General features: G+C 37.2%; 2 protein-coding genes across 2 annotated transcripts in view; one reads left to right on the top strand and one right to left on the bottom strand.

The window, feature by feature from the left end:
* The window catches only part of cwc27 (CWC27 spliceosome associated cyclophilin), a 54,007-nt gene extending 49,150 nt beyond the window's left edge, over nucleotides 1–4,857 (bottom strand). The window contains exons 1-4 of the mRNA XM_079804543.1: nucleotides 4,624–4,857; nucleotides 4,038–4,134; nucleotides 3,810–3,922; nucleotides 3,535–3,678 (exon numbers count right to left, since the gene is read on the bottom strand). Coding sequence (XP_079660669.1) covers nucleotides 3,535–3,678; nucleotides 3,810–3,922; nucleotides 4,038–4,134; nucleotides 4,624–4,665 — 396 coding nt within the window. The 5' untranslated portion in view covers nucleotides 4,666–4,857. The remainder of the gene's footprint in view (nucleotides 1–3,534; nucleotides 3,679–3,809; nucleotides 3,923–4,037; nucleotides 4,135–4,623) is intronic.
* A 583-nt stretch (nucleotides 4,858–5,440) lies between these two features.
* srek1ip1 (SREK1-interacting protein 1) lies at nucleotides 5,441–12,543 on the top strand. Its single transcript, XM_079804668.1, has 5 exons — nucleotides 5,441–5,575; nucleotides 5,992–6,039; nucleotides 10,309–10,464; nucleotides 10,615–10,690; nucleotides 11,069–12,543. The coding sequence occupies exons 1-5, from the start codon at nucleotides 5,563–5,565 to the stop codon at nucleotides 11,250–11,252; spliced, it is 477 nt and encodes a 158-aa protein (XP_079660794.1). The 5' UTR covers nucleotides 5,441–5,562; the 3' UTR covers nucleotides 11,253–12,543.
* Nucleotides 12,544–16,191: the final 3,648 nt, after the last annotated feature.

Raw genomic sequence — 16,191 nt, 5'->3', positions numbered from 1 at the left:
ATTTCAAGAGGGCGTTTAAAAAATAAGGGATAAATGAGTAAGGCTTAAAGAAATAGTTCACCCAATGTGGAAATGTATTTTACTGTACACTACCGTTCAAGATTTTGGGGTCAGTAACATTTTAGAATGTTTTTGAGCCATTCACACTGCTAGTTTTTTGCCATTCCACTGCATTACTTTTCCATAGTTTTTTAATGTAACTTTTGCCCTGGCATTTCGCTCATGAAACGGTGTTCTAAAAATGCGGTGCTTAAGTTAAAAAGAAGTTCAACTTTTAACAAAACACATCTCTAGATCTTAGGTTTTTCATTCCACTGACCTGCGTCTTGTGTTTTTAACAGCTAAAACACATTATGTGTGAACCGGCCCCAAGGTTGCATTTATTTGATCAAAAACACATAAAAAATTATAATACAGGCACATGGTTTCTCCTACCATTGCTATGCTCACAGCTTTGCTTTTCATTTCAACCAGAAAATCCTACAGTAGCTGCATGGATCTCAGACATCTTGGCATGGAGGAAAGAACTCAGAGCTTCTTGTCTTTCCAGCCTCTCTCCATCAGTACTAGAGGTCGACCTCTAGTACTGATCGGTTTTGCCGATTAATCGGCACCGATAACTAGCTGGAACAATCAGCAAAAATTCATCCCGATAGTTTTTCTGGGTTGCGTCCATTGCTGGAGTGGCTGAGAAGGGTACGCTGTCATTATACAGTAAGTATACTTAAAGATGACCATCTTGAAGCATGACTTCTTGGATTTATATGAAATATAAATCAAAAGTATGCTTAATTTTTTTTACGAGAGCATATGCGCACAGTCGAACGCACAGCCTTGGAAAGTATACTTCTTTTGACACCTACACAGGCATTCGACGCCTACGCAGTTTTGAGCAGTCTCTCGCCAGGAGTTACAACCCATGTAAGTACTGCGAAAAAGATTCAATGCGCATGTGCAACCTGCGAGTACAAAACTTAATTACAAAAATCCGGCGGTACGCGTTCAGTACGCGCGTACTCTTCTGATGACAAAATTCGTCACGCACACTGTACAATGACCCTCGCGTACGTGCAAAAAGTAAAGTATACTTTAGCTTTTAGAGTCCATTTGTATTGTTCACTGTTAATTTCAACATTTACTAATACATTTTTACATGTTAAAGTTGTATCTCTTAATGCACTATGAACTAACATGAATGATCAAGGTATAAATCATATTTTTATATTTTTAAAAAGTACAGTACATTTTCATGGTTCAGTACTATTATTCAATTTTTGTAATAAAGTTCAGCACTATTTATGTGTTATGTTTGTTTTCATTCAGTATCCATTTTAAAAACCATCGGTTGATTAATCGGTTATCGGCCGGCAAGGTCCAACCTAGTTATCGTTATCACTAAAATCCACTATCGGTCAACCTCTAATCAATATAGCACAAATTCACCCTCCAGCTAGGTTCAGCAACAATAATCCCAACAAGATCAGCTAGACATCTTTGATGAGCAGCTGATCTTCAAAAACCACATTGCAATAGCAGCACAGTCATGTCGGTCATGACGATCATGCAGGCATGTAGAACAACTTCTCGTCCAGGCCCTTGTCATTTCTAAGCAAGGGCTTTGCACCCTCCTACCTCCTCTCTCTCTCTCTCTAACGAATCTACGTGCCCTCCAGAAGCCTGAGGTCGGTAAGTGAGCGGCACTGTTTTCGTTCACTGTTCCTTGCTGGTGGAATGATCTTCCCCAACCCTATACAGATAAAATCCCAGAGGCTATCTGACTCAAAACTCATCCCTTCTGCGAGCTCTTAACTGCATTCTGCTGAAAAAATAAAATTATTTGTATATGCCTTCACTGTTTCTTCGTTCCTCTCAGTTCTAGCTTGTACTATTCAGAACAATGTCTGAAACTTTGTACTGCTGGCACTTCTCATGTTTATTGTCTCCTGAAGATGAATCACTTGTTGTATTCCTCATTTGTAAGTCGCTTTGAACAAACATTTCTGATAAATTAATCTGTAATAATGCAGAAAAAGTTACAATTTCAAATAATTGTTTTCTATCTGAAAATATTTTAACATGTTATTTATTCCTGTGATCATCATTACTCAAGTCTTCAGTGTCACATGATCCTTCAGAAAGCATTCTAACATGATAACTGGATGCTCAAGAAACATTTCTGATTAGGATCAATGATGAAATTAGAATTTTTATATATTTGTGAAAATAGTGATACTTTTTTTCAGGATTCTTTGATGAATAGAAAGTTCAAAAGAACAGCTTTTATTTGAAATATAAATAATTTGTAACATTATAAGTGTATTTACTGTCACTTTTGATAAATGTAATGTGTCCTTGCTGAATAAAACATCACATTTCTTTCAAAACAAAAAACAAAAAAACATACTGACCCCGAACATTTGAATGGTGGTGTATTTAGCAGAAAGTCCTCGTCTGTTTTAGGGCTGGAACAAACTATTATTTTTCCAATCGTTTATCGATTATTTTTTTCACGATTAAAGTGTCGCTACAATGGTTTTTTAGAATATTCCCTTTCATGTAGTGTAATATAGCCGTTTGTGAATGTAAACGTTCTGCAAAGTTGTAAAGTCGAAAGTGCACACTAAAAGTTATTGTCTCCCAAAAGAAAGAATCGACTCTGAATTGCCTACACAAGTCGTTGTGTTTTGAATCTCACAGCATGGCGGTTCTACGTCACAGGACCTCTCAAGCTCCATCAGGTTGGATGGGGAGCGTCGATGCACAGCCATTTTCAGATCTCTCCAGAGATGTTCAATCAGGTTCAAGTCTGGGCTCTAGCTGGGCCACTAAAGGACATTCACGGAGTTGTCCCGTAGCCACTCCTCTGTTATCTTGGCTGTGTGCTTAGGGTCGTTGTCCTGTTGGAAGATTAAACTTCGCCCCAGTCTGAGGTCCAGAGCGCTCTAGAACAGGTTTTCATGTTGTCTGCCCGCAAAGAACTTGACCAGCCCTCAAACGTCACTTTACTGATGACTGCATCTCAAATCTTAGAGTTCAACGCAGTATTTGCAAAACGCTTGCTCTTGAAAGATGGGTCACTAAATATGGGACTGACACAGCCATATTATAGTGCTGTGTAAAGATTCACTATAATATTCCAAATACACTGCAGTCGTTTTGAGGTAAGAGAGCCCTTGAATGATTTCTTTAGATGCTCCTGCATAGAAGTTGTGCTGCTGTGGTAGACCCATATCATTTCACATTTTTACAGAGCGTGCAGAGCACCATTTTATTCAGTCTCTGTTTAAAACATTTCTACACTTTAGATTGGGCTTGATATTTGTGTAATAACGGCTGATTTTCAGCATGCCTGAGAGTCGGAAGAACATCATTGGGGAACATAAACAGCGCAACGAATCAACGCATTCCACGCAAATCGACTCGATTGCGTCAACCCGTCGTTCCAGCCCAGGTCTGTTTTAATTTTGGGGTGAACTGTCCTTCAAATGGGTCATGAAGGCATAATTGCAAGCACAAATCTTTACATTACATTACCTTTCCAAAAATGGTGTGTTTGTTGTTGAGTTCATCAGCCCGTCCAAGAGTAAAGAAGAACTGGCTCCCATTATCATGAGGTCCTGCATTTGCCATTGCAACCAAACCTCTCCGATTGAAGCGTAATCTGGAGTGAAATTCATCCTGTATTGGAAAAGATTAATTGTTTAAAACTACAGTAACATTTACAATGCTTTCCTTTCATTCTTACACAAACATGGGTCTCTAATTGTATGCATGAAAATCTTGAAAATAACCAACTCTTCAATACCAACCTTGAAAGGGCGACCGTAGATGGACTCCCCGCCTGTTCCAGTGCCCGTCGGATCACCTCCTTGAACGATGAACTCTGGCACCACGCGATGAAAGACTGTGCCATCATAGTAACCTGCAAAACAGAAACAATATTTATGAAGAATAGTCCAGGTATTTGTTTAAAAAACAGATATCAAGACAAATGCCTTAAATCTTATATCTGCATATTTTACCACGACGCCACTTACCCTCCATACAGAGCTGAGTGAAGTTTCTACATGCCTTGGGTGCTTCTTTAGACCACAGCTCTATATCAATATCACCTGCGGAGGTCTTCAGCAACACCTATGAGATATATCAGTTCAATTCAGTTGCTTTATAGTGACTGTACAAGACACAATGGTTTTGTGCTTCTCATTAAATCCTATGGTATCATATTTGATACATGAACTGAAGATCGCATTGATTTACATTAAAGCTTCAGAATTTCATCTTTCTTCCTGGACATAAACATTTCAGCAACTGCTCCCACTTGCATATTTTTGCTCCGTTTGGGCCTCTGAATAAAATTGAGTCTGTTTTTAGTATGAGCTGCATATTCTCCTGTATCATACAGCATGATGTAACAAATATGATTCAAAACATAAGCAAATAATAATAAAATAAGTAAATAAATAAACGTAATAAAAGTACTACTTTGTTACCATGGAATAATGATTTGTTGCTTGTTAACTATCACTTATATGGACCACTAAAAGAACAGTTAGACGCATAACGCATCAGTGTATTCATTGTTTTACACAAATATGAGTTTGAGATGTTGTTGAAACTCACCTTTCCATTAGTGGGTGGCTCTTGAATATATATGTTGCTCATCTTTAACGCGTATTATTTTGGTATATTTCACTCAAAACCTTGTTTCCTTGGTTGATAGAAAAAGTACAAAACATACACAGATATTACAAGAGCATAATAAGCACCCCTAACAAAACCGAACAATTTTCTTATGTGATGTTTATAAGCGTATCATGTCATGCCGCCAGACAGTCTCGGTCACTTGCTTTTGGCGTTAGTTCGGCCTTATCGCCCCCTATCGTAACGGAGTATATTAATTTATTCAGTCGGACTAGAATTCACATGAATGACAGTACACCGTCTCATTTTCTGTGTTTAATATATTTAATATATATAAAGCTGGGTATACAAGTGTAAATTCTTGACCAGACGGCTTGCAGTCGTTAATGTTGTTGTCAGGTGGTAACTTGATTAAGGTGGTTACGTGTTACTTTTCTCCGCGTGCAGTCAAGATGGACCAATCATTTCTGATTGTGATTACAAAGTAAAGACATCTCTTTGATTTATTTGTATAATATTTATAAACCATAGGAATTTATATGTTTTAGTGTGTAAATGTCAGCAATAAGACAAAACATGTCCTTTTAATGCATCTCAAGGCAGGATTCGAGCGCCCCTAAAAACTTAAAAGAATTGTCCACATGATAGTAATTATTATCTTGTAACATTGTGCTCTTTCGTAGTTTCTATATTTATCTAGTGCTTACCTTTTTAACCTATTAATATTTGTCAAACACATAACAGGGAAATCGATTAACGGTCTGTAAGTGGAACTGAAGTGTTTCCAGGCGTTTCCAGTCGGAGTCTTTTACAGACGGATTGATTTCATGCTTTGAAAAGCGGCGGAACCCAAACAACGAGTTTTTCCTTTTTATTTTGCTCTGTAATAATTTAGACAAATAAACAGCCTAGTAGATAATGGCTGCCCAAGGTATGCGTTTGTAGATATTAATGGATTATCAAGTAGTTTTAGTCATTGTTGTCGTTTTGCTTCTTCTGGATTGTTCTAGAAAGTATCACTCCACTTCATTAGTATATTCACTTGAGCTGTCGAATCATATCAAGCGCATATCCTTGCATGTCAGACTTCATATTTTCACTCTTTAAGGGTTACTGTACGTACGAATTCGTGGAAACATATTGTTTTGATATAATGCAGGCTGCTCGATGCTTTATAAACGGTGAACCAGATCAATTATGAAATCTAGTCTGTAGATATGGCCGCTTTTTATTAAATATCATTCGCAAACACGCTTTCTTACAGCTGGGGTTGATTTTGTAATATGTGGTCATGAATTGACGTCTTGATGTGATATCAGCTCATTGAAATTAATGTCCTGCCAACAGGTCCAAACAAGGACAACATCAGAGCTGGCTGTAAAAGATGTGGATATCGTGAGTATGAATATCAGCAAACGAATATATAGTTGTGCTGTCTGTCTATCTACACATAAAACATACGTATTATTTGAATTATGTTTTGTTATCTGTCTGTCTTCTACACAAAACATACATATACAAACAGTTTAGTTTAAATTGTGTTTTGTTTGTATGTCTGTCTGTCTATCAACCTTCTGTCTGTCTATCTATCTACAAAAATCATACATATTTGAATTGGTTTTTTTTTTTAATCTGTCTTCGAAACATAAAAATATATTATTCAAACAGTTTAGTTTGAATTGAATTCTATTTTTCCTATCTATCTATCTATCTATCTATCTATCTATCTATCTATCTATCTATCTATCTATCTATCTATCTATCTATCTATCTATCTATCTATCTATCTATCTATCTATCTGTCTGTCTGTCTGTCGGCTATCTATCCATCCATCCATCTGTCTGACAATGTATCTATCTATCTATATATCTTTCTGTCCATCTTCACCTTGACCTTGTTTGTATCTATCTAAAGTTTATTTGGAAGTGTTTTGTGTTTGTCTGTCTGTAATCAGTTTAGTTGGATTTGTGTTTTTACTTTTTTTGTCTACAGTGCATCCGGAAAGTATTCACAGCGCTTACATTTTTTTACATTTTGTTATGTTACAGTCTTATTCCAAAATTATAAAATCATAATTTTCCTCAAAATTCTACAAAAAATACCCCATAATGACAACGTGAAAGAAGTTTGTTTGAAATCTTTGTAAGTTAATTAAAAATTTAAAACGGGGGAGAAAAAAGAAATCACATGTACATACGTTTATTCACAGCCTTTGCTCAATACTTTGTTGAAGCACCAGTTACAGCCTCCAGTCTTTTTGAGTATGACGCTACAAGCTTGGAACACCTATTCTTCTTTGCAGGACCTCTCAAGCTCCATCAGGTTGGATGGGGAGCGTCGGTGCACAGCCATTTTCAGGTGCACTGGGCCACTCAAGGACATTCACAGAGTTTTCCCGTAGCCACTCCGTTGTTATCTTGGCTGTGTGCTTCGTGTCGTTGTCCTGTTGGAAGATGAACCTTTGCCCCAGTCTGAGGTCCAGAGCGCTCTGGAGCAGGTTTTCATCAAGGATGTCTCTGTAAATTGCTGCATTCATTTTTCCCTTGATCCTGACTAGTCTCCCAGTTCCTGCTGCTGAAAAACATCCCTGCAGCATGATGCTGTCACCACCATGCTTCACTGTAGGGATGGTATTGGCCAGGTGATGAGTGGTGCCTGGTTTCCTCCAGACATGATGCTTGCCATTCAGGCCAAAGAGTTTTGAGTGAGTGAGAATTGTGTTTCTCATGGTCTGAGAGTCCTTCAGGTGCCTTTTCAGGGTGTCCGCGGGGTTGTAAAAGGTAGTAAATGAAATTAGCCAAAATGAAGGGCATTAAAAAGTAGTAAAAAGTAGTAAACGTCATCTGACGAGGTATTACGTTTTCGAGCCCAATTTAAAAAAAAATGTTTTTTCAATTTGTGTTAAGTACAGGCCTTTTTTTCTAAAATTCGCATCCCATATCAATGTTCTGCGCTACGACTGCATCAACGACCCCAACCTCCACTGCTTTGCCCTCAACCTCCACTGCTCTCCCGATTCAAACCACTGCCAGCAGTAACGTTAGTCCTAGCAGCTTCATCAACAGGTGCGTGACAGACAGCAGACGCTATGCCCTATCACCACCGCTACATTGCGAGCTGAGGTGCTGTGGTGTTTAGACCTTGCAACTAAACACCACTTTTTCAATTTGAACGATGGCATTGAAGAGCTTTTTCGATATATGCAAGTTGCTTAAAGGTGGGCATACACTGTGCGATTTCAGCAAGGTTATCTACTCCCACTGTATGAGTAGATCGCATGCGATGTAAAGCCAAAGCTCACGGTTTATGTGCTCGCACCTCACACTCGTCGAGCGCGACTTGTCTGCTCACTGCATGAGTGAAATATGCGCAAAAAACCTATAATAGCCTATCAAATGCATCAGCTATCAATTTAGCATTTATTATTATTATTAGGGTAGGCCTACTTTTATTATTAAATTGATATTACATTTAATTTGCCCCTGTGATAATTTCATAATGCATCAATGCAGGCTATGCATAACCGACACGCTGCATAATAAAAGAATAGATAGATTAGCTTGCTCCTCATTATTTATATACATTTTGCCCAATTAAACAAGGAATTATAGGCCTATAATTAAAATGATTATCAGTCTATATTATGTCAGAACACTACAATAATATTATTATTATTATCAGAAAGTAAGAGCAGCTTTATTTCAAAAACAACTTGTTTAACACGAAATGGGCCTATACTTCTCTTCTAATTAGTTTCACAATATGGGCCACAAGAGAAATATTAAGAATATAAATTCAGACAGTTATAGGCTATACATTATCAGCATGTGTTAAAGCAGATTTATATAAATAAATAGATATCTCTTGTCTCCGAAAGATTGTCAGATTTTACTTTCACTTTCTGTAGTGAATAATTGACTAGGTTTGAGACTTCACCGACTCTCGCGCACATTGCGTTTTTGTGGGATATCCACTGACTCGCCTTAATGATTTAAAAACGAAAAAGAAAAAAAAGTCTATATTGCGCCGTGAAAATTGCTCTCGTTTCCCTCTGTACACTGCACGAACTATGAAGATGTCTCCTTCCTCTTCTGTCTTTATTTCTATTCTCATCTCTGTGGGCAGTTGATGTTAAGTTAAAATGACCTCGTTACATTGTGATGCAATATGTTATTCCATTTGGAAAGATATTTCATTTACGCTACTATAGTTGTAGCTGGAAATTATTAAAAAATATTTTGAAGGTATTAAAAAAGGTAGTAAAAGGTATTAAATTCAACTTAAGAAGTTCTGTATATACCCTGCTTTTGGCGAACTCCAGGTGTGCTGTCGTGTGCCTTTTACTGAGGAGTGGCTTCTGTCTGGCCACTCTACCATAAAGGCCTGATTGGTGGAGTGCTGCAGAGATGTTTGTTCTTCTGGAAGGTTCTCCTCGCTCCACAGAGAAACGCTGGAGCTCTGTCAGAGTGACCATCGGGTTCTTGGTCACCTCCCTGACTTAGCCCTTCTCCCCTGATCGCTCAGTTTGGCCGGGAAGAGTCCTGGTGGTTCCAAATTTCTTCCATTTATGGACGATGGAGGCCACTGTGCTCATTGGTAGGGGATGGCTGACGCGAAACTGACGTTTTCGCATTTTGTCGAGATCCTGAAGCACAGATGTTTCGAAACACTGCTCCGAACTGTGATTCGAAACACCCATGTCATGTGACTATGGCTAAATGAAGCTTCAAGTGTTTCATCAGGTGGCGCCTGCCGAAACTGCGTTTGATTGAAAGGGGCGGGAACAAACCACACAGTCACACATCTGTATGAACCTAATTCCCCACAGTTTAAAAGTGAAATAAAAAATATTTGTCCCTTGTGAGAGGATTTTTTCCAAGGCTGGAGAAATATGTAAAAAAATAAATAAAAAAAAGTCAGCTAAGTCCTTCAACAGCAGAGCAAATAATATTTTTGAATAAAAATGTTATGTAACAAATGTGACACATTGTGGCTTTATTTATTTTATTAATAATTGTCATCAATCATTAATAATTTTTCATGACCAAAAAAACCTATAGTTATTCACAATGAATAGGCTACAGGTTAAAAAAAACAAGATCATGTAGTTGTCAGACAGATGTCAAAAACTTTTTTTTAAAAAAATTTTTTTACATGGATCTTCAAGGTTATTTCAGATTAATTAATGGAAGTGACCACTAGGTGTCACCATAGAAACGAATTGATTCGAAGCTTCGAAACAATTTGGCACATTTGCTTCAACTGTTTCAGTGCTTTACGAAGCCTCAGTCTGCCCATCACTACTCATTGGGACCTTCAATGCTGCAGAAATGTTTCTGTACCCTTCCCCAGATCTGTGCCTCGATACAATCCTGTCTCGGCCGTCTACAGACATGGCTTGGTTTGTGGAAAATAATGAATTTGAATCCATTTTGGAAAAAGGCTGTAACAACAAAATGTGGAAAAAGTGAAGCGCTGTGAATACTTTCCGGATGCACTGTATGTCTGTCAATCGTCTACACATAAAAACATATATATCATTTTCAGTTTAGTTTGATTTGTGTTTTGTCTTGTGTATTTATTTCTCTGTCTGTTAATCACTGCTGTTCATTCTCACCATATTTATACTTTATCTCTTTTGTATCATCCAATGTTTTCATCAGCCGGACATCTTACTTTTGAATGTCGTAATTTTGTTCGCGTGGATCCGAGGAAGGACATTGTTTTGGACGTGAGCAGCACTAGCAGTGAGGAAAGCGACGAGGAGGAACAGGAACCTGTCAGTAAAGAAAAGATCTTCGGCAGCAGCCAATCAAAAGGTTCCTTTACTGTTTAGACTTTAAATGCTTTACATTTCCACTTCCGTCTAGGGTCTTTATTAATATATATTTCAGTGACGCATTTACCTGACTACTGGGATTACGGTTAGCTCTCATGATTTTGTGAATGATTGGAAACTTTGTACGCAGGTTCTCATGAAGATTCCAGAAAAGAAAAGCATAAAAAGAAAAGCAAGGACAGATCCCATGAAAAGGCCAAAAAGAGGTACTTATTTGATCAATCACAGCACTTTCTAACTTGCTTTTCATTAGTATTAAAAAACAAATATTGCATTTAAAAATGATTTATCAACATATTGATTACCAACTACATTTTAATATTATTTATTTGCTTTATTTTTTCAAATTGATAATGATGGTTTTGTTGTCTGTGTATTTGTTTTTCCATGTAGAAAATTCCAATAAATTGATAATTGGCACTCCTAGACTTTTATAAATATGTACCTACATAGATTTCTTACTACTAAAACATTTTAATATATGAAAAAAAAATCATCTTTAGAATAGTGATATCTCATTTTTATATATTTTATGTCATTATTAACAGAGGTTTGATCGTATGTTTATGTTTTCATACCCTCAGGTCTTATTCATCAAGTGATGATGAGGAGGAAGTGAGCAAGAAGAAGAAAAAGCACAAGAGCCACAAGAAGAAAGGGAAAAAGGAGAAAAGGGAGAAGGAAAAGAAACACAAGAAAAAACAGAAAAAGAAAGACACGGAGTCGTCCTCATCCGACAGCTCTGCTGAATCTTCAAACACGGATTGAAGCTTAATCAGTTTGTTTATTTGAAGCAGTTACAGGAACACACAATCACAGCCAAGCAAAAAAAAACTGGAAAATATTGTGAACCTATAAAATACCTTCTGCCAGAGCCATTTGTACATAATTCTGCAACAGACACCTCTGATTGATGGTCTTTTTTTGTGGTGTTTCTGTATTTTGTATATATATATGAAATGAAAAGAACCCAAAATCCTTTTGGGCAATACTTTTACCAAACTTGTGTTTTTATAATGCTTTACTAAAACTGCTGAAAATGTGACACATTTATTCAACAATAAAGGGTCATAGGCAATTGTTTTTACTTTTTTTTTTAAACTCTTAATCAAAAAATAGACAAGCCAGAAAAACTAATGTGTCAGTGCCTGCCAGCTATATTATACAGTTCAGCAGTCATAAAATATTTCAGTACAGAATCAATGACCAATCAGGATCAAGTATTCCAGAAAGCCAATGAATAATAATGTAATCTTTGTGATCTCACATTTTCCTCTGGTTATCTTACAGTATGTATTTAACTCTAAGCTTTGAAGGCTTTATTATCCTTCTGATTTTGAGGGTGGAGTGAACATGCAAGGTTGCTCAAGATTTGAGTCCAGCCTCTTAGACTTTGTCTGGGAAGGGAAGGAAATGACCCATGTACACAGATGACAAAACTCTTCGATATTGACTCACTCTGTTCGGAAATGAGTTTGCTTATTTTATAGCAGATTTGTGTAGTGTATATGTCCTGACATGATTAAAAAAAGTATATTATATAATGGCATAACAGATATAACATTCAATGTATAAACTGTTCCAGTATTATGGAATATTTTTATTTTAAGAAAAGAGCACAGCAGGTATATTTAAAAAATATTATTTGAAAAACCTTTCCTCTAAATCAAAGTCATTGTGATACAACATAATTTATCTTTAGTTTATCTATGAATTAAATTATTATTTAAAATGTTATTGTAAAATTACTAAAAGAATTTAAAATTGCAAAAAAAAAATTAAAAGAGGGTTTTTTTGTGAGTGTACGGTGTAAGGAAAATAATTTTTTAATTTACTTTTTTCATTAAATAAAAAAAAAATGCAGATTTTTTTTTAAACATGAAAACAAAATCTACATGGATTCCATAGCCATTTTTTAAGAATTTTTACTTTTTATCATCATACACTTTTTCTGTCATCACTGCAGTCAGAAATAAAGTATTTTATAAGTGTACTACGGTGTAAAGAAAATATTTTTTTCTTTTTAATTGACTTATTTTTAATAAAAAATGTTTTATTTTATTTCAGCTTTATTTCAATTAAGGGATAGTTCACCCAAAAATGTATCATCATTCGCCCTTAAATTGTTTTTAACCTTTATGAATTTCTGGACCCACTTTATTGGGGCCTTAAAGGGTTAGTTCACCCAAAAATGAAAATAATGTAATTTATTACTTACCCTCATGCCGTTCCACACCTAAGACCTCCGTTCATCTACGGAACACAAATTAAGATATTTTTGTTGAAATCCACTCTCAAAATCCATTAAAGGGTTAGTTCACCCAAAAATGAAAATAATGTAATTTATTACTCACCCTCATGTCGTTCGACACCCGTAAGACCTCCGTTCATCTTCGGAACACAAATGAAGATATTTTTGTTGAAAGCTGATGGCTGAGAAAGGCTTCAGATAGGCCTCCATTGGCATTCAGTACATTTACACTCACAAGACCCATAAAAGGCACTTAAAACGTCGTTACAAAGTCCATCTCACCACAGTGACTCTACAATAATTTTACAATGCGACGACAGTAGTTTTTGTGCGCAAAAAAAAATATCAAAATAACGACTTTATTCAACCTCTTCTTGTCTTCCGTGTGTGCCTCCACGACGCATGCGTGAGAATATAACGTAGCGCCGGGGTTCGGGAATCCATGAAATGCACACTTTAACCCCATTTTGAGAACTACGCCGAGACCTAAATCACGATCAATGTAGAATTCAACAGCTTAGATACGCGCGTCTTCCTCTGCTTGTTAACAAATCGCTTCTGGGTCATGTGTCCGAACGCCGGATCTGCGTCATATTCTCGCGCATGCGTCGTGGAGGCACACACTGAAGACAAGAACAAGTTGGATAAAGGTGTTATTTTGATTTTTTTTTGCGCACAAAAACTATTGTCGTCGCATCGTAAAATTATTGTAGAGCCACTGTGGTGAGATGGACTTTGTAACAACGTTTTAAGTGCCTTTTATGGGTCTTGGGAGTGTAAATGTACTGAATGCCAATGGAGGCCTATCTGAAGCCTTTCTCAGCCATCAGCTTTCAGCAAAAATATCTTCATTAGTGTTCCGAATATGAATGGAGGTCTTACGGGTGTCGAACGACATGAGGGTGAGTAATTAATGACAGAATTTTCATTTTTGGGTGAACTAACCCTTTAATGTACTAAAAACATATTTAAATCAGTCCATGTGAGTACAGTGGTATAATATTAATATTATAAAGTGACGAGAATATTTTTCGTGCGCCAAAAAAACCAAAATAACGCCTTATATAGTGATAACCGATTTCAAAACACTGCTTCATGAAGCTTCGGAGCGGAAATGAACCAGTGAGTCGAATTCTGATTTGGATCGCGTGTCAAACCACCAAACTGCTGAAATCACGTGACTCTGGCGCTCCGAACCGCTGAATCGACTCGCTGATTCCTTTCCGCTCCGAAGCTTCATGAAGCAGTGTTTTGAAATCGGTTATCAGACTAAAGTCGTTATTTAGGGGGTTTTTTGGCGCACAAAAAACATTATCGTCGCTTTATAATATTAATATTGTACCACTGTACTCACATGGACTGATTTAAATATGTTTTTAGAACATTAATGGATCTTGAGAGTGTAAATTACATTGATGCCTATGCAGGCCTCACTGAGCCTAAGGATTTCAACAAAAATATCTTCATTTGTGTTCCGAAGAAGAACGGAGGTCTTACGGGTGTGGAACGTACGGTGCCCCAGTAGTGCAAAACACAACGAAATACAAAAAGCAAACATAAGTTCACAACACAACGAAAACAAGCCACAACACAAATAAATCAAGCCACAACACAACGGAAACGAGCCACAACACAACGAAATAAAGCCACAACACAACGAAAAAGCCACAACACAACGAAAAAGCCACAACACAACGAAATAGCCACAACACAACGGAAATGCTCCCAACCACTCGGGGGCACTCGGAGCGCGGAGTCTGCAATCTTACAAAGAAATCAATACCACAATTAGTTTTAACAGTATTTGGGCTAACCATTGTTTATTGATATGAAATATTAATTTAAAATCACCTATAGCCTATGCATTATTGCTGCATATTTATGCTCGAGAATGCGTTGACCCGATACCACAGCGCTAAGGGAACGTCTGCCAATTCCACCAATTGGTTGAAACGTATAATTTGCATGAATTAAAATTGCTTTTAACATTTAAAAACAGACATGTTAAAATTCCACAGCTTGATTGTATTGTAAAAACTGACTTAATAATACACAACATTGGAATTTAAAAATATAAAAAAAAATGTTAAAGGTGAACTATGTAGGATTTTTGCAGTAAAATATCCAGAAACCACTAGGCCAGTGTTATATATTTTGTTCAGTTGAGTACTTAGAATATCCCAAATGTTTTCAACTATTTGTAAATCGTGAGAAATTGCTATTTTAACCAAGGAACCGGGACGTGTGAGCTATGCGTGTGAGGGAGTCGCCTGTCGATTGCGTCATATCTGCGTCACCCTCGGTTTCCGGTTTTATTCAGTGAAACACTTTACTCTCACTGCATTGTGAACAAGTGTCATAGCAGCCGCCGAGCGAACGTCATAACTTCCTTTTCAACACACTCAGATATATCTAATACGATAAACAGAGTTGCGTTACCTCATATACTCATGACTGGAAAAGAGGAAGTGGCGCCGGCAACCGTGTCATAATAAAAGTCCCGCCAGCGCCTATGCCATAATAACAGTCTCGCTCTTCAATCGCTCCAGCGGCCTTACTCAGCTCCACAACACTCGGTCCTGCTCTGCTTCAGACTACAGTAATGTTAATAATCGCATCCATGAACATGATTTCTGCCCGAGTCCTATCCTGACTGTTTCCCACCGGCTGTGAGGTGAAAACCACATGTCCCGAGAACCAAACGTGGCGTCATCAAACTACGCCTTTGTTTTGAACAGGCGACCTCTAGTGGACGGAAAAGTTACATAGTGTAGCTTTAATTTAATTAATACAAATTATATGTTTCAACTTGTTGGAATTGGCAGACGCTCCCTTAGCGCCGTGGCAGCTAGCGGGTCAAAGCGTTCTCGAGTATAAATATGCAGCTATTATGCACGTAGGTGATTTTGAATTGATATTTCATGTCGATATACAACTACACACTTAAAACTGATCGTAGTGTTTAAATATTTGTAAGATTGGCGAATCTATAGAACAATGCAAGGAAAACTAACTTTACCGCACTCCGAGAGCCCCCTAGTGGTCGGGAGCATTTCCGTTGTGTTGTGGCTATTTCGTTGTGTTGTGGCTTTTTCGTTGTGTTGTGGCTTTTTCGTTGTGTTGTGGCTTTATTTCGTTGTGTTGTGGATTTATTTGGTTGTTTTGTGAACTTATGTATGCTTTTTAAATTTCGTTGTGTTGTGCACTACTGGGCCACTGTAGTAGTACGGGCATGAGGGTGAGTAATAAATTACATTATTTTCATTTTTGGGTGAACTAACACTTTAACTACTACGTACTAACATTTAAACAGGGCTCGACATTAAGCCTGTTCACATGCTTATCCTTTGGACAAGTAAATCTGTCATTCACTTGTCTGAGTAAAAAATTAGCTTGTCTGGATTTTTTTTGTAAAAATAATCTATTTTGAAGCAATATTCTCACCAGTGTTCAATC

Source organism: Gobio gobio, assembly GCF_949357685.1.
Source record: "Gobio gobio genome assembly, chromosome: 22".
NCBI classification, from domain to species: domain Eukaryota; kingdom Metazoa; phylum Chordata; class Actinopteri; order Cypriniformes; family Gobionidae; genus Gobio; species Gobio gobio.
This window is presented reverse-complemented; position numbering and strand designations above follow the sequence as displayed.

Excerpts from the sequence above, each read along its gene's own strand:
- srek1ip1 (XM_079804668.1), top strand. Across the intron at positions 10,465-10,614 it reads CGGCAGCAGCCAATCAAAAG|GTTCTCATGAAGATTCCAGA; the intron begins GTTCCTTTACTG and ends CTTTGTACGCAG. Across the intron at positions 10,691-11,068 it reads CATGAAAAGGCCAAAAAGAG|GTCTTATTCATCAAGTGATG; the intron begins GTACTTATTTGA and ends TCATACCCTCAG.